Consider the following 27,496-nt stretch of genomic DNA (forward strand, 5'->3'; position numbering starts at 1 on the left):
TCTTTCTGCAAATGAGAAGACTGGGTCAAAGAATTTAGTAACAGGGCTGGAAATGTGGCTCAGTAGTAGAGTGCTTGCCTAGCATGCACAAAGCCCTGGATTGTATTACTAAATACCACATACACAGAAAAAGCCAGAAGTGGCTCAAGAGTGCTAGCTTTGAGCAAAAGAAGCTCAGGGACAGTGCCCAGACCCTGAGTTCAAGCCCCAGGACTGGGGGGCCGGGGGGGGGGGGGAGACACTATTTAGTAACAGAACCATGACTCCAGGGTCTTCTCTGCCCTCCCCAACTAGCCTGATAACTCAGCCTTCTGTCAATAACTCAAACCACAGACAGCCTAGAACTTGGCCCCAGGGTGCACCCAGCCAGGGCAAAGGAGTACAAGGATTCTGGGGCTTCTTGGCTTGCTTGGGTGGGACAAGGGTTGCTGCAGAAATGTGAAAGTTTACATTGTAAACACTGTAACGTAGACTCTTACCTCCACGTGGCTGGCCAGTCAGCCTGTCTAGAGAGGGATTCTAACGTGCCCACCCTTTCCTTCCCAGTCACCTCTCCATCCCATCCCAGCCTCCCCCACAAGCCCTCAATCAGGCCTGGATGGCAGCAACTCTACACTGTCTGGCAGTGCCAGCAGTGGTGTGTCATCCTTGAGTGAGAGTAACTTTGGGCACTCCTCCGAGGCCCCACCTCGAACCGACACCATGGACTCCATGCCAAGCCAGGCCTGGAATGGCGATGAAGACCTTGAGCCACCCTACCTCCCTGTCCACTACAGCCTCTCCGAGTCGGCTGTCCTGGACTCCATCAAGGTCCAACCATGCAGAAGCCACTCAGCCCCGGGGTGCGTCATCCCTCAGGACCCCATGGACCCGCCTGCGCTGCCACCCAAGCCCTATCACCCCCGCTTGCCAGCCCTGGAGCATGACGAAGGCATGCTGCTGCGCGAAGAGACCGAGAGGCCGCGAGGCCTGCATCGCAAGGCCTCACTGCCTCCTGGGAGCACCAAGGAGGAGCAGGCCCGCATGGCCTGGGAGCACGGCCGAGGGGAGCAGTGAAGGGCTAGGAGGCAGCTGCCACCTTCTGTGAGCAGCTGACCCAGCACTCCAGGTCCGAAAAGCAAATCCCTCCCAGGGAGCTGGAGAGGCTTGGCACTCAGGAGAGAACCGCCTCGAGTCTGTTCTACTGCCGTGAACTCACGTGCTGCCATGTTCAGAGGCCACAGCAGCATGAAGGGTTGTGGTATCTTTTTCTTTCTTTTTTTTTTTTTCCCCCGCTTTCCATTTCTATGAATTTTCCTTTCTTTTCCTTTATGCAGTAGATGCTTTCTTCCTCCTGCAGTTCCAGACTCCGTGGAGCTAAACAGAGATATTGCACAGATGAATTGCTTTACAGCATTGCAGGGCCCGGGAGCAGGAGCACAGGTTCTCCCTCCAGGGCTGAGATGCACAGAAGAATGGAAATTGCACTAGGGACCTCTTCCTTTGCTGTGTGGACAGGAAAGTTCATGGTTGCATTCAGGGATTGCAAGGACCACATGGGCTACAGGTCACAGGTGGACACAAAGAGGCCACAAGCTGTTTTTGCACAAATGCTTGTCCGCCTGCCCACTCTTCCATCCAGGAGTGTGCAACTGAGGGGCTGGTCAGGCCAACCCAACTCAGGCACGTGACTAGCCTAACTGCATGCCCAGGGCACACTGCCAGGCTTCCATGGGCCAGCCTTGTCTCCTGGTCCACCTTGGACTTGTCTCATCATTTGTATTTGACTGGTTGTTCCCTTCCAATCAGAACACCTCCAGAAGCCTCCCCGGTGAATGGATCTGCAGGGTCGTCTCCCACCCGCCGAGGCTTGGATCTCTGGAGGAGCAGAGCCAGAAGGGCTCTCGCTCCTAGAGGCTAGGCCCCTTCTCATGTGCTAGAGAGAGATGGTGTAAGAGTGAGGCTTGTGTGTGGCAGGGGCCAGAAAGCTACTAAGTTTTCCCAGGTGGCTAGAATGCCTGCCATGAGCTCCTGAATCAGGGATTTTCAGCACTACCTCTGAGCCATGGGGTTGGCTGCCCAGCCAGGCTTCCAGGCCCTGAGGACGTGTGTGGGTCACATGCAGTAAACTCTTGGGTAAAAGGGGTGGGAGGAAACTTCTCCCTTTGGAAGTAGCCAAACAGAATTGTCATCTTCCAAGTAGCCAAGTAACAGCACCCCGCACTAGGCCCATGGGGACCACCACTCAGGGTTCGTTTGGGGCGGGCAGGACGATAGTTTCTCCGGCCTCTCCAGTCTGTTGGGCAGGGTGCAGTGTTGTCTTTATAGGAAACTCTTTCAGGTCAGGGCACTGATTTTTCCTCTTGGTGTATTATTTGTGGGGGAACAGGGTGGGGTGGGTATAGTACTATTTTACCAGGGTGCTTCTAAGTTACTTTAAAAAAAAAAAAAGCTGTCTTTAAGACAAATTTCTTCTTTCATTTGCTTGAGTTCACATTACTACTGACGGTCATGATTGCCTTCTTATTGCACAGGTGTGTTGCTGCCAGTTCCTTTGGCCTCTATGGCTGGGCCCTGGACCTTCATCCCTTCCCCACAACCCCTTTCCAAACAGAAAAGGCCATCGATCAAGGTGTTTTGCTCTTGTAAGCAAATGCCGACTTCTTTTACAGCAATGCCAGCAAGTAACCTATGGGGAAGGACGGAGGTGTCTGTCTGGGGGTTATGACCAGCGAGGGGCTTTTCTCATCCAATCAGGATTACTCCATGCTGCGTGGGACAGGGGCTACTCAGGAGTGGACAGTCAAGGCAGCTCCAAGCTCGAAGGGCAGACCTGTTCCTGAGCCTAGAGTCACTTGCAGTCTTGTGTCTAGGGACCATCTGGGGTTCACATAGGTCAGAGGGTCAGGGGTTAGCTTTGCATTTGATTCTTAGATAGGACATCTTTAGATTTTTTTTCAGGCACTTCTGACTCTCACGTCCCCAGATCAGGCAGTTACATGGAAGACACCTACCTTGCTCTGCGTTGGTGGCCCAAGAGTAAGAGAGGAGTGTAGATTCCTTGGCCTTGTTTTTCCAAGGTGAAACAAACTTGTGTTTTTTCCTCCCCATTTTCCCTAACTGGATGAAATGGACACATTCTGATACCCTTTTGTTGAAGAATCAGCCAGTTGGAGGGGAAATAGGAGGCCGGAGATAAGAATCCTTTGAAAAGATTGTGAAATACTGATTTTCATTCTTTCAAGCTTATTTGTAAATACCTATTTGAATGCTGTGTATTTGTACAGGAATTTGAGCAAAAAATGTATAGAGTGTGATGTCCAATTGGTAATCAGCCCTATAAATGTGTTTTTAACCTCTGGCATTCTGTGCTTATTTAAAACAAGAAGACTAACCACTTCCTTTGTGTATTCATGTCTGAAGAAAAAGTGGTTTAATTTACCTGTGCCAGAAAAGTTAAACAAAAACCCTTTGTACCAATGTCCCGAGAGATTCTCTGCTGTATATATTGTGGTAGCATGTTCGAAATCCAGCCAGTGATGTGACTTTCAGATGTAAATATGCCCCCGGACTCTGCTCCCCGCTCCCTGGACTGCTGTGATGTGAATTAAAGATACATACCTGATACCCGAACACTGATTCGTGAGTGGGGCGGCGCAGTGCCTTTCCCTCTCCGGCTCCGGCCCGGGGACGGGACCCGCTCCGCTCGGGGGGCGGGGGGGGGGGGGGGCGGAGGGCGGGCGCCGGGGACGGCCGGGGGCGGGCGCCGGGGACGGCCGGGGACGGCCGGGGAGGCGGGGACGGCCGGGGGCGCCGGGGACGGCCGGGGGCGGGCGCCGGGGACGGCCGGGGGCGCCGGGGACGGCCGGGGGCTCGACGCCCTTCCCGAGCTGGCGGGCGCGCATGCGCGGGGGGTTCCGCCGGCCCACAGCCCCGCGCTCGACCCCTGACCACGTGACTGCTGGCGGCCAGGGATTGGCCCCCTCGCCACGTGGCTTTTCAAAACAAGGAGGCAAAAGAATCCCCACGAGCTCTGCCGACCAGCCGCTACTCCCCGTGCCCGGCGACTGCGCCGGAAGCCGGGGGTCACGGTGGAGAGGTCCTTAATACCTCACGGGAGGGTGTCCGGGCCCCAGGCTGGGGAGGGGACGGGACGCTGGACGACTCGGCACGTGCCGGAAGGACGGCCACCACCTGAGCCCGAGCAGCCGACACCTGCCCCTATCCAAGATGGCGGTTCCGCCGCTTCCGGCCTGCCGGCCCGGTTCAATCAGCGGCCGACAACTGTCGAGGGCCGACACGCCGCCAGCCAATGGGGAAGGGCAGCGTGGAGCGGTAGGTCTGCACTCCGGGGCATATAGACCAATGAGGCGGCGGCATGTGGGAGGGCTCAGAGGCCCTCCACCAATGGGGAGCCCTGGCGTGCAGCCTGGGTCCCGGACGCGGCGCGGCGCGGCGCGGCGGGTGCGGTTCAGTCGGTGTTTGGCGGCGGCGGCGGCGGAGGAGGAGGATGTGGGCTACGCGCGGGCTGGCGGTAGCGCTGGCTCTGAGCGTGCTGCCGGGCGGCCGGTCGCTGAGGCCCGGCGACTGCGAAGGTGCGGGAGGGTGGGGGCGCGGGCGCGGGCGCGGGTCCGCTCCCGGAGGCCGGCCCGACGGCGGCCTTCACCCCACGAAACCAGCCTCGGGCCCGGCCCAGACCGGGCGGGGCGGCTGGGGCCGGGCCCGAGGGGGCCCAGGGGGCCGCCGGCGGAAGGGCCTAGAATAACATTGCTTCGACGGCGGGGGGCGGGGGGGGGGGTCGTGCTGAGAGGCAGCTTGGCCTGACACGCACCTCATCCCGGGTCCCCGGGTCCCCCCGGGCCCAGACGGCCTTGGAGGCGGGGCGGGGGGGGGGGCGTCGCAGTTTGTAAGCGCAGGTGAGCAGCATTGTGAGCGTTCTCAGACTCGGGTCCGTTGGCGAGGTCACTGTGAGTCCCTGGCTCAAGGACACGGTCTCGTTTGGGCTTTTTAAGCCCAAGTGGAACAGGATGTTGGGGGTGGCTCATGGGGTGATTTCCCCCCCTCCTTCCCCCCCCCCTCCCCCCCATACACAGACACATACATCCCCTGATGAGGGATCCCGGAGCCGAATTTGGACATCCGTGGGCACCTGTGGTGATTGGAAAAGCCACTAATTCTGTAGCCCAAGTGGCTACGGCTCTAAGGGTCGAGAGTCCCTATCTGGTTACTGCTGAGCTTCTCCAATTCCTTTTCTCTCTTTGTTTTTCCAGTCTGTATTTCATATCTGGGAAGATTTTACCAGGACCTCAAAGACAGAGATGTCACATTCTCACCAGCTACTATTGAAAAAGAACTTACAAAGTTTTGCCGGGAAGCAAGAGGCAAAGAGAATCGGTTGGTGAGTAGCTACTGACCCCAGCTGACCCCTGGCACCTGTCTGCTGATGGGGCCGTAGGTCTGGTTCTGAGGCCGTGCATCAGGTACTCTGCATGGTGATGGTTCTGTTTGGTAGTTATTACACGCCTATTGTGAGTTGAGTGCTCGGAAGATCAGAGGAGAAAAATGACAGGCAGACAGACATCTAGCCCTGGGAAGAAGAGAGCCCTAGATCGGTCAGTGGGTAGACCATGGTCAGAAAGGGTCAGTTAAAGAAAGGTCATTGAAGTGGGAGTAAGGGAATCCTCACATAACCACCTGGGCAGAAGAGACAAGGGAGCGTGACTGCCCGGTACCAGAGAGCTTGATGTGTGAGGACCTCAGATTTACACTGACTGGATCTGACTGCCAGTCTGTGCCAAGGCTCAAAAAGAGAGAGATAAATGTTTTGATTTTTTGCAGGGGAGGGAAGGAGGCTTAAACTCTGAGCCTCTAGCTCAGCCTTTTTTTTTTCTGTGTGAACTCTGGGCCTGGGCGCTGTCCCTCAACTCTTCAGCTCAAGGCTAGTGCTGTACCACTTAAGCCACTGCACCACTAAATGGTTTTCTGAGTGGCTTATTGGAGATAAGAGTCTCTCAGACTTTTCCTTCCCCGGGCTGGCTTTGAACTGAGATCTTCAGATCTCAGCCTCCTGAGTAGCTAGGATGACAGGCGTGAGCCACCAGTGCCGGGCTAGCTCAGCTTTTTCACTGGTAGGCACTCTATACCATTTGAGACATGCCTCTACTTCCAGCTTTGTGCTGGTTGATTTGTCTTGAATTTTTTCTGCCCCAACTGACTTCAGTCGTTAGATCTCAGCATTGTTAGTAATTCGGATTACAGGTGAGCTGCAGGCACCTGTCTGAGATGCCTTGCATGCATGTGCCAGTCCTGGAGTTTGAACTCAGGGTCTGGGCACTGTCCCTGAGCTTATTTTTTTGTCAGTTGTGGGGCTTGAACTCTGGGCTTGGGTGCTCGCTGTCCCTGCGCTCTACTGCTTGAGCCACAGCACCACCTCCGGTTTTCTAGCGGTTTATTGGAGATAAGAGTCTCAAGGAGTTTCCTGCCCTGGCTGGCTTTGAACCGTGATCCTCAGATCTCAGCCTCCTGGGGTAGCTAGGATTACCGACGTGAGCCACCGGCACCTGGCTGTCCCTGAGCTTTTTTGCTCAAAACTAGCACTCTGCCACTTAGGCCACAGCTCCAATTCTGATTTATTTATTTATTTACTTATTTATTGGTGGCTAATTGGAGATGAGAGCCTGGTCAGACCAGCACTGAACCATGATCCTCAGTTCTCAGCCTCCTGAGTAACGAGGATTATAAGCACGAGTCACTGGTGCCCAGCTAAGATGACTTAGAAAAAGCTATTGTCCGTTCTTGCTGCAGTGCTACTACATTGGGGCCACAGATGATGCAGCCACCAAGATCATCAACGAGGTGTCAAAGCCCCTGGCCGCCCACATCCCTGTGGAGAAGATCTGTGAGAAGCTGAAGAAGAAGGACAGCCAGATCTGCGAGCTGAAGTATGGTGAGTCTGAGGTCAACAAACATGTCTGGTCGGAGCTTGCTCTCTAGGTGGAAGAAGGTGGTAATGGCCATTGTGAGTGTGTTGTGGGGTGCGATAGGTGGTACTCAGAGTGAGGGGATGCCAGGGAACTTGGTGTTGCAGCGCCACTGGGAAGGTATGTGCCAGCGCACTGCAGGCGGCTGGGAAGCACCTGCAGCTGACAGGAATGTGGTCAGGCCACAGAGGTCCTTATAAGTTGATGAGAACTTTAGATTTGATCTGAATGAAGCTGAGGAGCTTTTGAAGTTTTGTTTTTTGTTTTTGTCTGTCATGAGGCTTGAACTCTGGGCCTGGGCGCTGTCCCTCAGCTCTTCCGCTCAAGGAGAGCCCTCTACCACTTGAGCCACAGCGCCACTTCCGGTTTCCAGTGGTTTATTAGAGATAAGAGTCTCATGGCCTTTCCTGCCAGGGCTGGCTTTGAACCACGATCCTCAGATCTCAACCTCTTGAGTAACTAGGATGACAAGCGTGAGCCATCGGCGCCAGGCTGCATTAAAAGTTTTTGAGCAGTATAAAAGTTTTGAGAGAAGCAGTATAATCAGACTTGAGTTTTTCAAGCTTGTCAGTGCTGTACCTCCAAAGACCCAAACATGTTTAGCCCAAGAGGGACCAGGCTACCACAGCTGGGTGACTGAGCCCATCTCTGGCTGAACAAACATAGGCACAGTCTAAGGTCATTGTTTTTGTGGTGACTGAAATGTCCAGGGCCCTGTGTTTTCCCACTTGTGTCAAGGATTCTTGGTATTCTTCTAAGAGTGTTCCTGGCACAGGTTAACTGACTCCACGTTACTCTGTGAAGAATGGCGGGGGGCGGGGGCGCCACGGGGTGGCTCTGTACTGCACGCCCTGCGGTGGGCACTGTCAGTAAAGGGCAGTGACCCCAACAGCCAGTAGAGTTGGTGATTTTAAGGAAGGGTTTGGCCCTTAGGAGTGACATCTTAGCTCTACGGGAAGCTGCCACCACTCTTCATTTCCCACTCTCCCTGCAGACAAGCAGATTGACCTGAGCACCGTGGACCTGAAGAAACTCCGGGTGAAAGAGCTGAAGAAGATTCTGGATGACTGGGGGGAGATGTGCAAAGGCTGTGCGGAAAAGTCTGACTACATCCGGAAGATAAACGAACTGATGCCTAAATATGCCCCCAAGGCAGCCAGCGCTCGGACTGATTTGTAGTCTACCCAATCTCTGCACCTGAGGGGGAAAACAGCTGGCTCCCCCCGCTCCCCCCCCCCCAAAAAAAAAGCCTTTTTGTAATTTATTTTTTAAGTGGGCTCCTGACAATACAGATGTGAAGCCTAGAGTGTTCCTGTCACCTTGAGGTTCACTTCCTCTGTTGCTGGTTGCTCTAGGACTTCAAAACGTGTGTGGGATTTTTTTTTATTAAAGGGGGAAAAAAAAATTCTAGCTGTCCTTGGAGAGTTAACCGTGAGTGCTCACACAGCTCCTGCCAGCTGAGGAGGCTTTACAGCAAGAGTTTGGGGAAATACTCATTTGCCCATCAGCCCAGCAGTGCTAATGCCAGGGCCAGGACACAGGCCAAGGCCTGACATCTCAGCCTGGGGAGGGGTTGGGCTTGACACCAGGATGAGGGGCCTGGAAGTTGCCAGTTCTGGTACAGGCTGTCTGGAGCATATGGAGAGCCCATCCGGGGCTGAGTGCACCCAGACAGAAGGCAGCTGGAGTGTGCTCAGTGTTAATATTGCTATAGATGCCTGGACCTACCTGCTCATCGGCGTTTGCCTGGGTCTGGGGCTCCTATCAAGCCTCGGGAACCTACTTGGATTTTTTTTTGGGGGGGGGGGAGGGGGGGTGTCCGGTCGTGGGGGCCTGAACGCTGTCGCTCTTCAGCTCAAGGCTAGTGCTCTACCACTGAGCCACAGCGCCACTTCCGGCTTTTTTCCTTTTGCGGTGCTGAGGAATCGAACCCAGGCCTCAGGCATAGCAAGGCAAGCCCTCTACCACTGAGCCACCTTCCCAGCCCAGGGTTTATTAGGTTTATTAGCTACTCTACTTGGTGGTCAGCGTGGGCTGCAGCTCAGTGGAGGCACCTGCCCACAGACTAAGAGGAGGGATTTTTTCTTTTTGCTTATGTGGGGCCTCAGGCATAGCAAGGCAAGCGCTCTACCACTGAGCCAACTTCCCAGCCCATGGTTTTTAGCTACTCTACTTGGTGGTAAGTGTGGCCTGCAGCTCAGTGGAGGCACCTGCCCACAGACTAAGAGGGATTAAGAGTTAATCTTGCTTTCTAAAGAGCTGGCCTCCCCTCCGATCGCTTCAGTTGTGTAGTTCCCTAAGTTCGCTTTGTAATGGCCATTAGGACCTGCCATGGAGCTCGGCTATCTTCCTCCAAGACCATTTCCGCCTCTACAGAACTGCTTATGTGTGGGAAGAGGAAAAAGTTGGGTGCACTCCCCATCCTACGAGTTCTCTGAAGTTGGGCCGGGTACATCTTGTCTGATTGAAAAACACCCAATAGGCTTCACCTGGCCTCTGGAGGTGGACAGGCCAGCGAGCAGTCAGTGTGGCAAGAAATGGTACCTTGGCCATGGGCCCTGCTTTGTGCCTGCTCTGGCTGGACACCAACGAGTCCATCTCTCATAAGCTACAGGTGTGCGGTCTGTATTTGCTGCGGCTGGATCCGACCAGGTGTGTGGCCCTTCTGGGACGGGAACTGGTGACCCTGGATGCAAAGGGCCTGCAGGAAGCGGCGGGGCCGCAGTGCTCGGACGCCGCTCGGTGGCGGGTGTGGGAGGTCGAGTCGGAACCGCTGCACTTACTGGCAGAGCCCGCTCCTCGCCGCCAGCGCCCGCGGCTGCGCGCAGTGCCGCACGCTGACCGCGCGGCGGCGCCAGAGTCCGCGGCCCGGCGCGCGCCGCCGCGGGGGTCACGTGACGCAGGGCCGCGCAGCCGGATGAGGTGTCCTGGAGGCGACTGCTGCCCCGCCCCGCCGCGGTCACGTGACACACGCCCCGGCGCAGCCAAACCACGCAACCGTCGCGCCCCTCGGCGCCGCCCCCGCCCCGCCCCGCCGCCGCCGCCGCGCCGAGCCCTTTTGTCCAAGATGGCGGCGCCGGGGGCGCTGCCTCCTGGGCCGTCAGCGCCGCCGCGGTGAGGGGCCCGCGGGCCGCCCGCCCGCCCGCCTCGCCGGCGCCATGAAGCGGCAGAGCGAACGCGAGTCGAGCCCGGGCGGGCGCAGCTCGTCATCGTCCGCAAAGCGGCCGCGGGAGCGCGAGCGGGAGGCGGAGGCGGGCGGGCGGCGGGCGGCGCACAAGGCCTCCGGCGGCGGCGGCGGCAAGCACCCGGCGGCGGCCCGGGTCCGTGACAAGCCCCGCGGCAGCGGCGGCGGCGGCGGCGGCGGCGGCCACCGGGACGGCCGCGGCGCCGGGGACGCGAACCACCGCGCGGGCGGCGGGCGCTCGTCGGGCTCGGGCGGCGGCGGCGGCGGGGGCCGGGCCGGCAAGGCCTCGGGGGACCCGGGCGCGTCGCCCCGCGCGTCGCCGCTGCCGCCGCCGCCGCCGCCGCCGCCGCCGCCGCCGGGCGCCGAGCCCGCGGGCCCCGGCTCGGCCAGCGCGCCCGAGTACAAGACGCTGCTCATCAGCAGCCTGAGCCCCGCGCTGCCCGCCGAGCACCTGGAGGACCGGCTCTTCCACCAGTTCAAGCGCTTCGGCGAGATCAGCCTGCGCCTGTCGCACACGCCCGAGCTGGGCCGCGTGGCCTACGTGAACTTCCGGCACCCGCAGGACGCGCGCGAGGCGCGGCAGCACGCGCTGGCCCGCCAGCTGCTGCTCTACGACCGGCCGCTCAAGGTGGAGCCGGTGTACCTGCGCGGCGGCGGCGGGGGCGGCGGCGGCGGCGGGGGCCGGCGGAGCAGCAGCAGCAGCAGCGCCGCCGCCGCCGCCTCCACGCCGCCCCCCGGGCCGCCCGCGCCCGCCGACCCGCTGGGCTACCTGCCGCTGCACGGCGGCGGCGGCGGCGGCGGCTACGCCTACAAGCAGCGCTCGCTGTCGCCCGTGGCCGCGCCGCCCCTGCGCGAGCCCCGCGCGCGCCACGCCGCCGCCGCCGCCGCCGCCGCCGCCGCCTTCGCCCTGGACGCCGCGGCCGCCGCCGCCGCCGCCGGCCTGTCCCGCGAGCGCGCCCTCGACTACTACGGGCTCTACGACGAGCGCGGCCGCCCCTACGGCTACCCGGCCGTGTGCGAGGAGGACCTGATGCCCGAGGACGACCAGCGCGCCACGCGCAACCTCTTCATCGGGAACCTGGACCACAGCGTGTCGGAGGTGGAGCTGCGGCGCGCCTTCGAGAAGTACGGCATCATCGAGGAGGTGGTGATCAAGAGGCCGGCGCGCGGCCAGGGCGGCGCCTACGCCTTCCTCAAGTTCCAGAACCTGGACATGGCGCACCGGGCCAAGGTGGCCATGTCCGGCCGGGTGATCGGCAGGAACCCCATCAAGATCGGCTACGGCAAGGCCAACCCCACCACCCGCCTCTGGGTGGGCGGCCTGGGGCCCAACACCTCCCTGGCCGCGCTGGCCCGCGAGTTCGACCGCTTCGGCAGCATCCGCACCATCGACCACGTCAAGGGCGACAGCTTCGCCTACATCCAGTACGAGAGCCTGGACGCGGCCCAGGCGGCCTGCGCCAAGATGCGGGGCTTCCCGCTCGGCGGGCCCGACCGCCGGCTGCGCGTGGACTTCGCCAAGGCGGAGGAGACGCGCTACCCGCCGCAGTACGCGCCCGCGCCGCTGCCCGTGCACTACGAGCTGCTGGCCGACGGCTACGCGCGCCACCGCGGCCTCGACGCCGACCTGCGCGTGCGCGACCGCACCCCGCCGCACCTCCTCTACTCGGACCGGGACCGGACCTTCCTGGAGGGCGACTGGCCGGGCCTGGGCAAGGGCTCGGACCGCAGGACCAGCCTGGAGGGCTACGGGCGCTCGGCGCGCAGCCGCAGCGGGGAGCGCTGGGGCGCCGACGGGGAGCGCGCGCCGCCCAAGCCCTGGGAGGAGCGGCGCAAGCGCCGCAGCCTGTCGGGCGAGCGCGCGCGGGCCGCCCACTCCCCCTACGAGGAGCGCGGCAGGACCAAGGGCGGGGGCCCGCCCGAGCGCGCCGAGCGCACGCCCGAGCGCGGCGGCCGCAAGGAGAACCACGCGGGCGACGCCGCCAAGGACGGCGCGGGCGGCGGCGCCGCGCTGAGCAACAGCCGGCACGCGGCCGAGGAGCGCGGCGGCCACCACCACCACCACCACCACCACCACGGCGACGCGGGCGCGGGCGCCGCCGCGGACGGCAAGAAGGCGCGCGAGGCCGAGCGCAACCACCGGACCGCGGAGGCCGCCGAGGCGCGCGCGGCCGAGGAGCCGCGGCGCGAGGCGCGGAGGCCCGCCACGCTGGGCGAGTTCGCGCAGACGCTGCCGCTGGGCTGGCGCGGGCTGCTGGTGCTCAAGAACAGCTGCTTCCCCACCTGCATGCACGTGCTGGAGGGCGACCCCGCCGTGCTGGGCGCGCTGCTCCGCGACCACGCGTCCGGCGGCAAGCTCACGCAGCTCAAGATCGCGCAGCGCCTGCGGCTGGACCAGCCCAAGCTGGACGAGGTGACGCGCCGCATCCGGCAGGGCAGCCCGCACGGCTACGCGGTGCTGCTGGCCACGCAGGCGCAGGCGCAGGCGCAGGCGGCCGGCGCGGGGCCCGGCGCCGAGCCCGGCGCGCCCGCCGTGGAGCCCGGCCTGCAGCGCCGCCTGCTGCGCAACCTCGTCTCCTACTTGAAGCAGAAGCAGGCGGCCGGCGTCATCAGCCTGCCGGTGGGCGGCTCCAAGGGCCGCGACAGCACGGGCATGCTCTACGCCTTCCCGCCCTGCGACTTCTCGCAGCAGTACCTGCAGGCCGCCCTGCGGACGCTGGGCAAGCTGGAGGAGGAGCACATGGTGATCGTGATCGTGCGGGACGCGGCCTAGCCCGGCTGCCCCGCGCCCCGGCCCCGGACACTTCCCGAGCAGACCCTGGGGGCGCGGGATGGGCGCGCAGGGGCTTTGTTTGGTTTTTTACAACGGGGAGGAGGAAGGGACCCTGGTCCGGCGGCCGCTGGCGCGCGAGCTGCTGTCTGCTGTAGTGACCGTGGGAGCTGTCAGCCAAGCCTGGTCGGAGGACGCGATTGCGAGCTGCTCCGGGTCCTGGCGTCTGCGGGCAGAGGGGCGGGAAGGCGGCCTGGGCGGTGATCGGGGAGCAGGCGGGAAAGCCACAGCTGTGACCACAAACGCAGCCGCGCGTCCTTCTCCACAGCGGAAGGCCAACACGCACGCACCACCACGTCCATGCGGTTCTTCAAGGCGGCAATGGAGGCAGTGCTTGTTGGAGCCAGGGCAGAGCCGTCTTCCGGGCCTGGGAAAGTGAAGCTTGCTCTGGGAGTGGGGGCGGCGCCTCGCGCGTGTGCAGGCCGGCCCCTGGCTGGGCCTCACAGGGACAGCCCGCGGGTAGCAGGCGCCGGGGCCAAGTGTTAGCGCAGGTGGGGGCTCGGCTCCTCCAGCAGCGGGCGCGAGTCTCGTGTGTGGTCGGTGCAGTCGTTTTCCCTGCAGATCTGCACACCAGAGCCACGGGGGCCCGTGTGGACGACCTGTGTTCTTTCAGAGTGAGGTTGCTGCGCCTCAGCAAACACCTCGCCCTTTGCCCGGCAGAACCAAGAAAAGGAGGTGCCTCGCCAGTCAGTGCCTACTCACATACATCTCAAAGAAGGGGGCCCTCAGGCCCCGGCTGTCGCAGCCAGGTTTGGGTAAGGAGGCCCCCCCATGGCGTGGCTCCTTCCTGCCTTCCCAGCCCCTTCAGCCAGGGCAGCGACAGGGGGCAGAGGCTGGCCGCGGCCCGGGGCTCCAGGGGGAAGCCGGGCCCACGCGCGCCGCCTGAGCTGGTGAAGGGTGCGCCCCTCCTCCCCAGTGGCTCAGGTCTGAGCGCAGGGAGAGTGAGGCCAGCCGGCAGGTGCTGCTCGTCTCCCAGGGCTCTTTCCTGAGAGAAGTGTTGTCATGTCAACCAGAAGCGCGTCTGCGACCTGCGGGTGCTCCCTGGGGCCCCTGGGCTCAGCTGCCCGTCGCGGAGCTCGGTGCTCCCGCTGCTCTTGGCCCGTGGCTGCTCTCCTCTGCTGTGCCCGCTGGCGTCCGTGGCCCTGGCACGGCGCAGCGCCCCTTCCCCGCCCCGCGCGTATGATGAAGTGTGCGTCCTTTGGGGCCCAACGGACTTTACCTGCCCCCGGAGAGTTTTAGGCGTCCTGTGTTGCTTGTTTACGTCATAAGCAATGTGTCCCTTCTTCTCTCAGTAAAGGGAGAAAAGCCTCTTTAGCTGTGTAATACCTATACAACAGAAACCAAGAAGCTGTCATTTGGACAAAAAAAAAAAAGAGCGAGAGCGAGAGAGACTAGCATCTTCTATTTATTGTGGGAAGGAAAGGAGGTAGGGTGAGTGGAAAGGTAGAGACTCCAACCACCAGGACTGGAAAAGAGCTCCTGTCCCCCGTCCTGCGCCCCCAGCTGGTCAGCAGCTTCCCTGCTCCGGAATGATCTGGGCTCTGGCAGCATCACAGATCCATCAGATCTGTGCTGGGGGGGGGGGGGGGGGGGATTGGGGGGTTGACATGTGTCCACAGGGGCGCTGCCTGGAAGGCTCCTCCCCCCCCTCAAGCACCATAGACTATTCTGTTTCTTCTTCCAGCGGGCCTTTTCCCCCGGAACTGCAGGCCAGGCTCAGGAGGACTGAGCCAATGTCCTTCCTCCCTGGGGTCGGGGTCGGGGTGGGGGGATGGGAATGCTTCTAAACCAGGCGTCCACCACTACCTTGCTCTGCTTCCTTTGGAAGTGTCTTCTGTGTGAATGGCTAGGGCTGCAAGGAAAGGGACACCTCACTCTGAAGAAAGAGAACAGGGAAAGGCCATAAACAAAGACAGACTTGTTGTTTATTTTGTATTTTTTTAAATAAATACACTTTACATGAAAGAAAAAAGGCCTTTGATTTGTAATTTCCACATTGGGGAGAAAGGGAGGTGGGGGGAAAGATGTTGGAAAACTGAGTCACAAAGGAAAGTAAGAGGGAGGGAACTTGCATCCTAAGTTCGCTCGACCCCACGAAACCAAGAGCCACAGTGACCAACGCTGCCCAAGCCACGGCGGGAATGAGATTAGGCATTTACTCGGCAAACAAGCGGCACCTTTCCCTCCGCTTCTGGCACAGAGGTAAATGAACCTGGCAGCGCATGAGGCAACAAAATAGGTTTAAAAAAAATCATATATTATATTTATAATAAAATATTCTTAATCCTCATCAATTTATGAAACCACGATTTTCCTTTTCATTTAAATACGTATGTAAAAATGCCTCTAGATTGTTCTTTAGACTTCATTTTCTAGAAGTGTAGGGACAGGAGACTGTGGATATAAGTTCATACCCTCGGTTATAAATGCCTGGGGGTTTGTTTGGGTTTTTTGTGGGGTTTTGTTTTTTTTTTGTTTTTTTTTTTTAAGTTTTATAAAAAACTATTTGTTCTTTTAAGTAAAGAACATTATACAAAGAAAATATATTGTGAAATAACCCCAGAGACATGTTTGCTTGGTTTTTGTTTGTTTTTTTTTTTTTCCCTTAAGGGAAGGTATGTCCATCCCAGGAAAAGGGGGCGGGGTAGAATAGGGCCTAATCCCTGTTGTCTTTTGTGGTTGTTATTTTTAGAAGGACCTCAGACTCCGGTGAGACTAAACCGTAGTCCTCTGAATGCCGGACGTGCGGTTCCTTAACGGCCCTGGGACAGAGGGAAGGGAAGGTGTTCGGAATTCATCTGCCTCCATTCTCGCCTGCCAAGAATCGCTTCCAAGTGGGGACAGCACCTCACTCATTCAGAGATAAGATGATGTCATCTTCCAAATCAGAGTTATCTGAGCTGTCAGCTGCAAGGTAAGAGAAGAGAGAACGATTTACACACTAGAGCGACAGGGAAGCTCTGCTTTCACACATACCCACGCCTCAGCACGGTTAATTACCAGTTTCCAGAAAAAGAAAGACACACACACAACACCAATTAACTCCTTGGAGCTGGCTCTGGAGAAAAGCACCTGTTGCTGACAACTGTCACCCTGGGACCTGTTGCTCGCTTACCTTTCACAGCACCCGGACATCTCAGAAGCTCTGCTTCCTATCTGGGAGGCCTCGAAGGGATCGGGCGAGCACCCTCTGGAGCCTCTACCTGAGTCACTCGGGCTGCGGTGGGGCTGAGCTGAAGCCCCCCAGTCCCAGGCCTCTAGCAGCATCCATGCCTGTCCCCCAAAGCCCCTGAAAGAGGCAGGCTGAATCTAAGCCACGCATTTCACCTTAGCCACTCCCTTCCCCAGTCCTCAGAAGACAACACCATGGCAAGAAACATGATGCTCGTATCAATTCTGTCATTTCTGAATCAGACTCTGAGGAGAGCAAATTCCCAGAGAAGAACAGAGCTTGCCGCGCTACCAGAGAAGGAACAATGAGTGGATCTACAAATAAGGCGGGGCGGCCGCAGCAGGGAGCGAGGGTGGCGTCAGCGCTCAAGCTGGCTCCGGGTTCTGGGCCTGCACACCCACACTCCCCACCTGCTAGGCGGCCATGGGACTCCTTTCTCCACTTTCCTTCGCGTTTTTTTCCCTCATTGAGGTCACTGAAATGACCCAATCCCAGACACCGTTTGGGACCTCCCGTTCTGGAAGGATGGAGAAGCAAAAGCAGATGAACGATAAAGCACCCCCCATAGCAGGGCACCCGGTGGCTCACGCCTGCCATCCTAGCTACTCAGGAGGCCGAGATCTGAGGATCTCGATTCAAAAGCCAGCCCAGGCAGGAAAATCCCTGAGACGCTTATCTCCAATTAACTGCCAGAAAACCGCAAGTGGCACTATGGCTCAAGTGGTAGAGTGCTCGCTATGAGTTGAAGAGCACAGGGACAGCGCCCAGGACCAGAGTTCAAGCCCATGACTAACAAAAACAAAAACACCCCTGCAGTGTTAAATTTGCTACGTTTGTTGTCAGGGGTGTGTGTGTGGGGGGGGGGGGATGTGTGTGTGTGGAAGGGGTTAGGAACACAAGATAGGAGGCAAGGAATGCAAGCAGAGACAACCAAAGACCCCAGAATCAGGGTGTTTCTCCCTCTTCCTTTGCACCCCTGTATCTGGGATCCTTGCAGGAGAGTGCCAGTGGTTTGTGCCTATAATCCTAGCTACTCAAAGAGGTTGAGATTTGGGGGATTGTGGTTCAAGGTCAGCCTGGCAGGAAAATCCCTGAGACTTAAACTCCAATTAACCAACAGAAGCCCAGAAGAAGCTGGGCGCTGGTAGCTCACACCTGTTATCCTAGCTACTCAGGAGGTTGAGATCTGAGGATTGAAACCAGCCCAGGCAGGAAAGCCCATGAGACTCTTATCTCCATTAAACTACCAGAAAACCGGAAGTGGCGCTGTGGCTCAAGTGGTAGAGCGCTTGCCTTGAGCTGAGGAGCTGAGGGACAGCGCCCAGGCCCAGAGTTCAAGCTCCATGGCCAAGAAAAAAGAAAAAAAAAGCCCAGAGGTGGAGGTGTGGGTCAAATGGTAGAGGTAAAAACAAACAACAACAACAAAAACAGGACAATACCCAGGCCCCAAGAGGTCAAGTCCCAGTCAGTAAGAACACCAACCTTCCCCTCCCCCAAACAAAAAAGGCAAGATGGAGACCCACTGGTGACATTTCCTATTATTCTCTCTATGGCTTCTGTCATACCTTCAAAGAACTCCAGAACATCAAAAAAGCTAAGAGCTGCTGCTCCTGCTGTGGTCTGGCTGCCCCGCTGAAAGCTGCTGGGGCGGGGCAGTGTCTCCCAGAGCCCCAGGCAAATGCCACCTCCACAGCTGCACCTCCACTCTAGAGTCCCGGCTGAAATGTCCGCTATTAAATCATAGTCACACCCCAGCCAGCGGCAGACACAAGTTTCTCAGATTATCTTTGCTTTGAGAGAAGGAATTTTCCAAACAGCAAAAGGAGGGGGCCATCTTGCTAACTACAACTGGAGAGGCTCAAGAATCAGATGAAGAGTGGAAAGCCTGGAGCGGGGCCTGGCGGCACACGTCTGTGACATCGGCACTAGAGCGCGGGGGTGAGAGGCCAGCTGGGAGCAGAGGGCTCCCCCCACCCCGCAGGAGCTGATCCACAAGCCGAAGGCAAGACATGCCAACGCCATGTGCTCGCTGCTAGCTCCACAACTCCCCCTTTCAGAGAGGGACTTTTTAAAACCTGAACTATTCCTTCCAGAAGAATATCTGATGGCAGCACCGAAAGTATGTCTCATGATCAAAACTTAATTCTACCGTACACAAGTTAGGAACCATGTGTTCCGATATTTGGAAGAATAAGTGGTCCCAGCACTGCACATCTACACAGAACTGCTATAGACCCAGCTGGGGTAAGCGCTCCCGACCCCAGACCACCCATTAGCAGGCGATGGAGTGGGAGACAGAACGGATGGAACACAGGACACAATCTTAAGAAACATTACACAATAAAAGAGCTGGGTGCCAGCGGTTCACACCTGTCATCCTAGCTACTCAGGAGGCTGAGAACTGAGGACTGCGTTTCAAAGCCAGCCCAGGCAGGAAAGTCCATGAGACTCTTATCTCCAATGAACCCACAAAAAGCTAGCAGTGGAGTTATGGCTCAAGTGGTAAAGGGCTAACCTTCAGTGAAGACCCTAAAGGTCAGCACCTAGGCCCTGAGTTCAAGCCCTAGTACTGGCACAAAAATAAATAAATAGGTAGATGGATAGATGGATGGAGCAGCACGCTAGGACGTGCTGCTCCTGACAAACCCACAGAGGAGGGCTATGCTGCGGGGCCTCTCACTCAGTCTAAGGAAAGGGTTGACAAACTCCAAGCCTACCACTTGGTTTTGTAAATAAGTTTTATTAGAACACAGCCATAAGCATTCATTTACGTGTTTGTCTATGACTGCTTGCGCATTAAAGCAGCAGAGCTCTGGTGTGGGTACACAGGCTGGTGAGAGAGAACAAGGGACCAGTGACGTCATTAGTTTTTTTCTGAGGAAACCCCAGTGGTGGTGGATCAGCAGAGCCCGGAACCCAGGGACAGCGGCCCCCTGGGCCGGGTGCGCCCCCGAGAGAGGGCTTTGCCCTGGGTACCAAGGCTCGGCCCCAAGTGGGCCCTATACTCACTGTCGCCCAGGATGAGCTCCACCTCCTCATCGGCATCGGAGTCCTCGTCCTCCCCGTCCTCGCCCTCCTCCAGCAGGTTGGCCAGCTCCTCGTCCGAGGGGGAGAAGTCGTTGTCCCCGTCCTCCCCGGGGTTCTCATTGTTGTCGTCCTCCTCCAGCTCTGCCTCCAGCAGCTGGTCGGTGTCGAGTTCATCTAGGTCATCAGTGTCATCATCATCTTCATCATCGTCCTCTTCCTCCTGCTCCTCCTCTTCCTGAGAAGAAAGCACGGGAGCCATTAGGACGGACAGAGACCTAACCGAGGGAGCTACGTGGACTCCTGCCAACACTGCGCCCGGGAGAGCCCACACTGCAGCCGGCCAGACCTGTCAGTGGGGGCTCTGGCAGGCGCCTCCACCACCCCGCGGCCCTCGAAGCACTTCTCAAACGAGGGGGGCGGCTCACCCCACAAAGGCATTCTGGTTGTGGACACTGACATCAGCAAGCAGACAGACAACCTGTTTCACGGAATTCTCAGCCATCACTATTCCGGGAGCCCAAGGGACCCTTTCTTTCTCTCCTAATCAACCAAAGCAAATGCACTGAGTTAAGATTCACAGCGCTAACATAAAAGGACGCGTTCTCTCTCCACACGCCACCAACTAACGCAGGCTCACATGACAGACCCACCTTTCCTGTGACCAACCAAAGAGCACACTCCGGAAACCATCCATCCTTCCCTCCATCCTTAAGACAACTTCCCAAAGTCAAGAAAACCACCAGAAATCATGGAACTGCTTTCCTCTAGGCACTGGAGTTAAGTGGGTTGGTTAAACTGTTCTCGATGCTTTTGTTTCTTAAGAACATCGAGCTTGGCTGAGCCAGAAGAACTGAGAAACAGTTTCCACATCAAAAGCGATGCGGGGCGGTCGGGCAGGCAGGGGCTACGCTTTAACATCACAAATACCAGTCGCCATGGCTTGCTGGCCAGCCACAGACCACATCGCCTCTTAAAGCTCGTAGAAGGCTTATTTATTCTTCCTGGAAGGCTGTGCGGACATCACGTGTGATGAGGGACAGGAAGGGCATGGGAAGGGAAGGGACGCCACTGCCCTGGTCTCTGCTTCGTGTTTAATGATCAGAGCTACTTCAGCACACCCTTTGTCACATAGGGCTACGGCCACAAACGCTAAAGCTTAAATGGCCACTTTCTACATCTTAAAATCTGAAGGCTAGCTCATGAAGCAAAGGCTCAGCAGACCCACCCAAAATGGAACCTGGGGTGGAACCGGGTGGTGCCGGGAAGCAGCTTTAGGCACGTGCTCTGCTCGCCAAGTACCTGGTCCTCTAAACGGTGCTTCAAATGGAGCTAGAAATCCTGTCTTTTGGTTGGGTTTGGTTTTGGCTCATCTAATTGGGCCAGAGTGCTTTTAGAGCTTAGAAGCAGAACTTCCACAGGGAGTGGCTGCGCTCTGGTGCTGGCCTGTGGTGTTGGGCTGCCGTCCCTCTTCCTCTCACGCAGGGCCACAGTGCGGCTGTGCCCGCACCAATCCACACGGGGCTGGTTAATGGTGTCTGTCCTGGAGCCAGGCTGCCTCCACCAAACCCCAAGTCCATCAGCGTGATTATCAACTTCAGGCAAATCACTTACCTTCATAGAGCTGTTAGAATTTAAGCTTTTGTTTTTGTTTTGAGTGTATGGGTATATAAGCTCTCTTGGGAAAGTGCCTGACATAAACAAAATAACTCCATTGAAAGTTTGGTTGCTTTGGTTTGGTTGCTTGGTTGTTACACAGACACCAACCACGGAGCTCTCCTCTACAGGGAATGACCGATGACCAGTCCCGGTCTCCAACCTGGGCTGCCTGCCTGAAAACTTCGCCGGTCTCCACCAGAGCTCCCTTCCCCAGGCACAAGGATTCCTCCAACTTGTAGTATTTCTACATTCCTATAATCTATCATTTATAAACCTGAAACACTCATTCTCTATCAGTACCACTTAAACTTTAAAAATCCTAGAATTCTACAACTCCACTCCAACCACCACGGGGGCTTAGCAGCTTCTCTACTCCTCTCTCTGTTACCAGCGTCCAAAATCTCAAACACATCTCTTCCTCCTTGTCCAGTCCTCTGGTTTTGGTTCCAGTTCATTTCTGCTTCTCAGAATCTGGAGTGTGCAGCATTCGCGTTCAGTTACTGTGCCCTCTCCCCCAGCCTCTCCATCTCCCTAAATCCTTCCATGACCCAAAGGCGTAGGATACATCCCCATACAGAATGGCAACAGAAACAATGACCATTTACTGAACATCTATTAAATGGCAAGGTCTCTGAACTGCAGTTTCTGCTTACGTGACCTGGTTTGATTCCATCACAGGCTTATTCAGGTGTGACCATCACAATCACCGGAGAACTTTTTCCAAACGGACACTGCCTAACCCCGCAACAACGGTGCAGGACCAGAGTCGGTCTTGCTAAATCAAGCTTGTGCAAGTGGATTGTGGAGAGGCTGTCGGGGAATTTGAAGTGTACCCCTAATTAAGAACCAGTACCAGGCTGACAGCTGGAGTGCCCTTTCTTAGATAAACCCAGGCGGAGTCCAGGTGTTCCCCTGCTAGTCTGCTACATCTTTAAGACTTCAACAGCATTTGATATAATTTGTTAGCTGTTTAGTGCAGCGTTTGTCTTTGGGTCATTCAAAACTCTTCTTGAATGCCCATTTTTCAAAGGGGAATCAATCTGCATTTCCTGCCAAGCTGTAACCAAGTCTATTAGAAACCAAACTTCTCGCCACACTTGAACAACGAATCTAAAAACTAGGATATCTGCCAGGCAAGAGTGGCTCACACCTGTCATCCTAGCTACTCAGGAGGCTGAGATCTGAGGATCATAGTTCGAAGCCACTCCGAGCAAGAAAGTCCCTGAAACTCTTATCTCCAATGAACTACCAGAAAACCAGAAGTAGCGCTGTGGCTCAAGTGGCAGAGCACTTGCCTTGAGCTGATGAGCATAAGAATAGCACCCAGGACTGGAGTCAAGCCCCACAACTGACCAAAAAACAAAACAAAACAAACACCTAGATTATCTTTTAAAAATGTAATTCAAACCGAATCCTACCATCTTGATCCTTCCCTCTGTTCTATTTTGAAGAATTTACACTCCTACTTCTTTTAACACTTGCTCCTGATATTAACTATCCTTAAAAGCTACAAAGCTACATATTTGTTTCAAGGTCACCAAGAGTTTGTTTTTCTTTCCTCGCTGGAAGGATCTAACTCAAGAACATTTTAGTTTTTGTTAGTAAATGGAACAAAGACCCTCTCAGGAGTCAGGATATTCAGCAATGGCTTGGGCAGCGTAGGGTGTGGGGTCAGTAAAGACTCTTACCATCCGCTTCTAGGCAGTGAAAAACATACAGCAAGCACAGCACACAGTGAGTCCCAGATCCCAAAAGGAGTGGAAAAAAGACAGCATTATTCCCTTGTTCTTGCTTTATAGATTTAATGTTAACTACAATTAACTGAAGGGTATATACTGTTCAAAATCTACAAACAGCGATCAATTGCAAATATGTGACTTTATAATCTGCCTCAAAACCAACAACACAGTTGACTGAAGTGGGTTTTACTTATTTATTTTTCGGTTGGTCTGAGCTCTGGGCCTGGGCGCTGCCCCTCAGCTCTTCAGCTCAAGACTAGTGCTCTACCACTTGAGCCACAGCACCACTTCTGGCTTTTTTTTTTTTTTGCTTATGTGGTTGCTGAGGAATCAAACCCAGAGCCTCTTGCATGCAAGGTAAGGACTCTACCACTAAGCCACCTTCCCAGCCCCTGAAGTGATTTTTTTTAAAACAGACAGCAAGCCAGGCACTGGTGGCTCATGCCTATAATCCTAGCTACTTAGGAGACTGAGATCTGAGGCTGGGAGGCTGGGCAGGAAAGGCTGTGAGACTCTCCTATCTCCAACAACCTACTCAGAAAAAGCTGGAAGTGGCGCTGTGGCTCGAGAGGTGGAGCACTAAAAGAAGCTCAGGTAAAGGGGGAAAAAAAGAAGCAGCTACAGTTTACAGACAACAAGCACCCAAACCCTGAGTTCAAGCCCTGGGGCCAGCATGCGTGTACACACTGGCATGTGCACACATACATACACACACCACACACACACACACACACACACAAACCACACAAAGACCACACACCAAGCCTTCCATGACTGACATGAGCTCTAATGGGCAAGTGGTTCAACTGTGCCAGCCTTAGAACCAAGTGTGTACAGCTAGCGTGGCTTCTTCTGTACCTGCTCATTCAACACAGAGTATAGCTCATCCCCTCCTGTTAAAACTCCAAACTTCATGAGTCCCAACACCTGAACTATTTCTTTTTCTTTTTCTTTTTTTTTTTTTGGTTGGTTGTGGGGCTTGAACTCTGGGCGCTGTCCCTCAAGCTCTTCAGCTCAAGGTGAGCGCTCTACCAGTTGAGCCACAGCACCACTTCCAGTTTTCTGGTGGTTTGTTGGAGATAAGAGTCTTAAGGGCTTTCCTACCCTGGCTGGCTTTGAACCGAGATCCTCAGATCTCGGCCTCCTGAGTAGCTAGGATGACAGGCGTGAGCCGCCAGCACCTGGCTTGAACTATTTCTGTGGGATGTAAATTCTGTCTTTACAAAGCTCTTTAATAGTTGTTTTATATAGGCACTTTATGCCGTACCATTTTAGCACAAGGGAGCTTGGCACACATACTTGTGAGTTTGTTTCATTAAGGAGAAAAGGCAAATTCAAAGGTGTCGGTCACAGGTATTTGCATCCCTAAGCCATGAATGTCATACCCGGAACATCTGCCAAGACTAGAGACGCATGACTCTCATCTAGGACACACTTTGAATAGCAAATGGCTCATATGAAAACCAAAAGTCTCTAGTTTTAAAATCAGGTGAGGCATATAAAGGAAAATAACTGAAAAAAAAAAATAATAAACTGGCAAACAAAGAGGCAGTGAGGAGAAATGCAATGAGGAAGTAAATGTGGCCAAACATCACTACAGAATTCTACATAGCCAGGCGATGGTGGCTCACGCCTGTCATCCCAGCTACTCAGGAGGCTGAGATCTGAGGATCAAGGTTCAAACCAGCCTGGGCAGGAAAGACCATGAGACTCTTATCTCCAATAAACCACCAGAAAACTGGACGTGGCACTGTGGCTCAAGTGGTAGAGTGCTCGCCTTGAGCTGAAGAGTGCAGGGACAGCGCCCAGGCCCAGAGTTCAAGCCTCATTACCGACAAAAAAAAACAACTCTACACAGTAAACAGGCCAATACATGTAAGCGTAGAAAGAACTTAAGCATGTTATCCCATCCAAGACATGTGACCTGAGTCTCCTTTGACGGGAAATACATCACATGACCAATAAAGACCACTAGAGCCTGAGAAATCCTGAAGCAATGCTAACTACCCACGTCACACGGCTATGCCCAGCCTTGCTCCCCTCAGTGCTCCGGACCTCTCTAACTTTCCTACAAACTGGGTCCCTGTGGAGGCCATATGTCTAGACCTTGCCGGCCTGTGCTGAGACACAAGTCTCTGCCTGCAGGGCCAGAAGGTCCGAAGTCCCTGCCGTGGATCTCTTCCCTTTCTAGGGGGAGGATGGAGGTTTCTCCCTGTCCCACACAACCTGAAGGGAGCAGTGAGGAACAGGAATGCTCAGGCTGGTCCTTCAGGGTGTTCATGCTTCACAGTCAGCCATCTCTCTCTAGAGCCTCACTACTCCATGCATGCAAAATGAAGCCGACACAGAACATCCACATCCCCCCACCCCCACCCCGCAGTTCCCAGAGTGCCTTGGGAAATCGTAGCTTCCCTCTGAACTTGACCTTCCCCTCAAAGATACACTAGACCTCCCAGGAACCCGGGGATGATCCCCAGAAGAGAACGCAGTCCACCCACTGCCTTCCATGGCAGGGATGTGGGAGGGCAGGGATGGAGATGAATGAACCACTTGGGGAAGCAGCCTGAGGACAGAGCTGACAGCCAGTGGCTGAAGGAGCCCGTGGGAGCAGGAGGGCCGGGGCTGCCCCAGCCCCTGCAGCGCCCCAGCAACCCCCTTGTCTGCAGACTCACCACACACGGTTCTGGCCAAGGAATTTCAACAGCAAAATTTGTCAGAAATGTTGCATTCCTGTGCACACACCATGCGGCTCAGCAGATGCAGAGATGCTCCAGTCTAGCATTACCGTGGGCTGTGTTTAAATCATTGTGTAAATTTGCAGAGAATTTCCTGCCCTTAATTCTGAGAAAGCCAGTCTCCAGAAAGCAAAAATGGTGTCCCAAAAGCAAGGCAAACTTACGGTAGCTGGGAGCCAGTGGCTCACACCTGTCATTCTAGCTTCTCAAAAAGCTGAGAGCTGAGGATCCTGGTTCAAAGCCAGCCTGGGCAGGAAAGCCCATGAGACTCTTATCTCCAAAAAACCACCAGAAAGCCGGAAGTGGTGCTGTGGCTCACCTTGAGTGAAGAGCTCAGGGACAGCGCTCAGGCCCAGAGTTCAAGCCCCATGACCAACAACCACAACAACAAAAACAAAAAACAAAACAAAACAAAAACCTCAACCAAGGCATCAAAACAAAGGTAATCCCATGAAGTTTAGAGAATCTTTTTTCGGGGTTGGGGTTAGACAGGATCTTGAAGGATCTATTATCACTTATAATCTCTGTTACCAAGAAAGACTAGCTACCTGTGTAAGTTCAATAGTACAGCACTCAAGAAAACGTAAAAATCTATGTCACTAATGAATTAGAAATCTCACATAACCACAGCTCAATAACTCACTTACACTTTAAACACTGGTGATTCCCGCCACGCATGAAACCAAGACCCTTATGGACAATGCAGCTGCAAAGCATTAAAGAAAATCCTTTCTATACTGGGAAACTCCTGGCAGCATTTGGAGCCTTATTATCCTTCATAATATGGTATTTGAAAAAACGATGGCTCAACAAAGCTGTCTGGCCCAAAGGAGTAAGGAATGTCCCCTATCAGATCTGTGTGTGGTTATCTATAAAACACAATGAGGATGAAGGCTCGCCAAACAGGCTCTATACTCCAGTAACCTATGTTCCTGTGACCATGTTCAAAAATCTACAGACAAGCCAGGTGCCGGTGGCTCACGCCTGTAATCCTAGCTACTCAGGAGGCTGAGATCTGAGGATCACCATTCAAAGCCAGTCCAGGCAGGAAAGTCTGTGAGACTCTTATCTCCAATAAACCACTAGAAAGCCAGAAGTACTGCGACAGAGCATTTGCCTAGAGCTGAAGAGCGCAGGGACAGTGCCCAGGCCCAGAGTTCAAGCCCCATGACTGACAAAAAAAAAAAAAATCTACCGACAGTCAATGTGGATGAGAACTAGTGAGTGTCAAATAATGCTATAAGATTGCAACAAAAAAAAAAAAGGAAAGAAAAGAAAAAGCTATGGTACTGGCTAGGCACAGTAGCTCATGTATGAAATCCCATCTGCTCAGGAGGTAGAAAACAAGAGAATCACTGAGGCAAGCCAGGATAGAAAGTAAGTGTGACCTCAGTGTAAGCTCAGTGTGGAGACGTGCCCTTGTACTGCGAGCTATGTGGAAGGCCTAACAAGGAGGATCACAGTCCAAGTCTGGCCCTAGGCAAAAACAAGATCCTATCTCACAAATAACTAAAGCCAGAAGGGTTGGGGGAATGCCTCAAGTGGTAGAGCACCAGCATAACAAGCACTAGGCTACAATTCAAACTTATTTTTTGTTTTACGTCAGTCAGGGGGCTTGAACTCAAAGCCTGGGTGCTGTCCCTGAACTGTTTTTGCTCAAGACCATCGCTCTAGGTTTTCTCGTGGTTAACTGGAGATAAAGAGTCTCACAGACTTTCTTGCCTAGACTGGCTTTGAACCACAATCTTCAGATCTCAGCCTCCTGAGTAACTAGGATTACAGGTGTGACCCACCAGCGCCTTGCTGGGTCAAACTTGGTTTACTTTTTTTTTAAGATAAGGTCTTCTGTAACTTTGACTTTGTCCAGATTAGTCTCTCAGAATTTTCCTATATTGATGGGAGTGGCCAAGATTACTGACATATGATGTCACACCCTGCTAGGTAATTTATCTTTACTATAAAGGTGACATACAAAGCACTGAAGTTATAGATTTTTTTTTTTTGGCCAGAAATATCAAGATTTTTTTTGTGGGGGGGGGGGGGGTCCAGTTGTGGGGCCTGAACTCTGGGCCTGGGCGCTGTCCCTCAGCTCTTCAGCTCAAGGCTAGTGCTCTACCACGTGAGCCACAGCGCCACTTCCAGCACTGAAGTTACATAAGTCAGGTAATGAGTACATTTCGCTCCTTCCCTCGCT

General features: G+C 55.4%; 4 protein-coding genes across 5 annotated transcripts in view; 3 read left to right on the top strand and 1 right to left on the bottom strand.

The window, feature by feature from the left end:
• Dock3 (dedicator of cytokinesis 3) overlaps positions 1-3,604 on the top strand; it is a 186,155-nt gene extending 182,551 nt beyond the window's left edge. Inside the window, exon 53 of the mRNA XM_042665982.1 lies at positions 547-3,604. Coding sequence (XP_042521916.1) covers positions 547-1,056 — 510 coding nt within the window. The 3' untranslated portion in view covers positions 1,057-3,604. The remainder of the gene's footprint in view (positions 1-546) is intronic.
• A 740-nt stretch (positions 3,605-4,344) lies between these two features.
• On the top strand, positions 4,345-8,399 carry Manf (mesencephalic astrocyte derived neurotrophic factor). Its single transcript, XM_042665859.1, is given in 5 exon segments — positions 4,345-4,382; positions 4,384-4,574; positions 5,250-5,377; positions 6,784-6,925; positions 7,954-8,399. Coding segments are annotated over 5 exon segments (684 nt in total). The 3' UTR covers positions 8,139-8,399.
• Positions 8,400-10,038: 1,639 nt separating this feature from the next.
• On the top strand, positions 10,039-14,985 carry Rbm15b (RNA binding motif protein 15B). The gene has a single exon (XM_042665858.1). The coding sequence runs from the start codon at positions 10,118-10,120 to the stop codon at positions 12,914-12,916; it is 2,799 nt and encodes a 932-aa protein (XP_042521792.1). The 5' UTR covers positions 10,039-10,117; the 3' UTR covers positions 12,917-14,985.
• The window catches only part of Dcaf1 (DDB1 and CUL4 associated factor 1), a 55,591-nt gene continuing 42,973 nt past the window's right edge, over positions 14,879-27,496 (bottom strand). For both annotated transcript variants that reach the window (XM_042665857.1, XM_042665855.1), the window contains exons 23-24: positions 19,155-19,407; positions 14,879-15,880 (exon numbers count right to left, since the gene is read on the bottom strand). In XM_042665857.1, the coding sequence (XP_042521791.1) occupies positions 15,822-15,880; positions 19,155-19,407 (312 nt within the window). In that variant the 3' untranslated portion in view covers positions 14,879-15,821. The remainder of the gene's footprint in view (positions 15,881-19,154; positions 19,408-27,496) is intronic.

The sequence above is a fragment of the Dipodomys spectabilis genome, unplaced genomic scaffold (genome assembly GCF_019054845.1).
Source record: "Dipodomys spectabilis isolate Male_0828 unplaced genomic scaffold, ASM1905484v1 ptg000360l, whole genome shotgun sequence".
Lineage (NCBI taxonomy): Eukaryota > Metazoa > Chordata > Mammalia > Rodentia > Heteromyidae > Dipodomys > Dipodomys spectabilis.

Bases quoted from the DNA above. Each gene is read 5' to 3' on its own strand.
- Rbm15b (XM_042665858.1), top strand. From the start codon at position 10,118: ATGAAGCGGCAGAGCGAACGCGAGTCGAGCCCGGGCGGGCGCAGCTCG.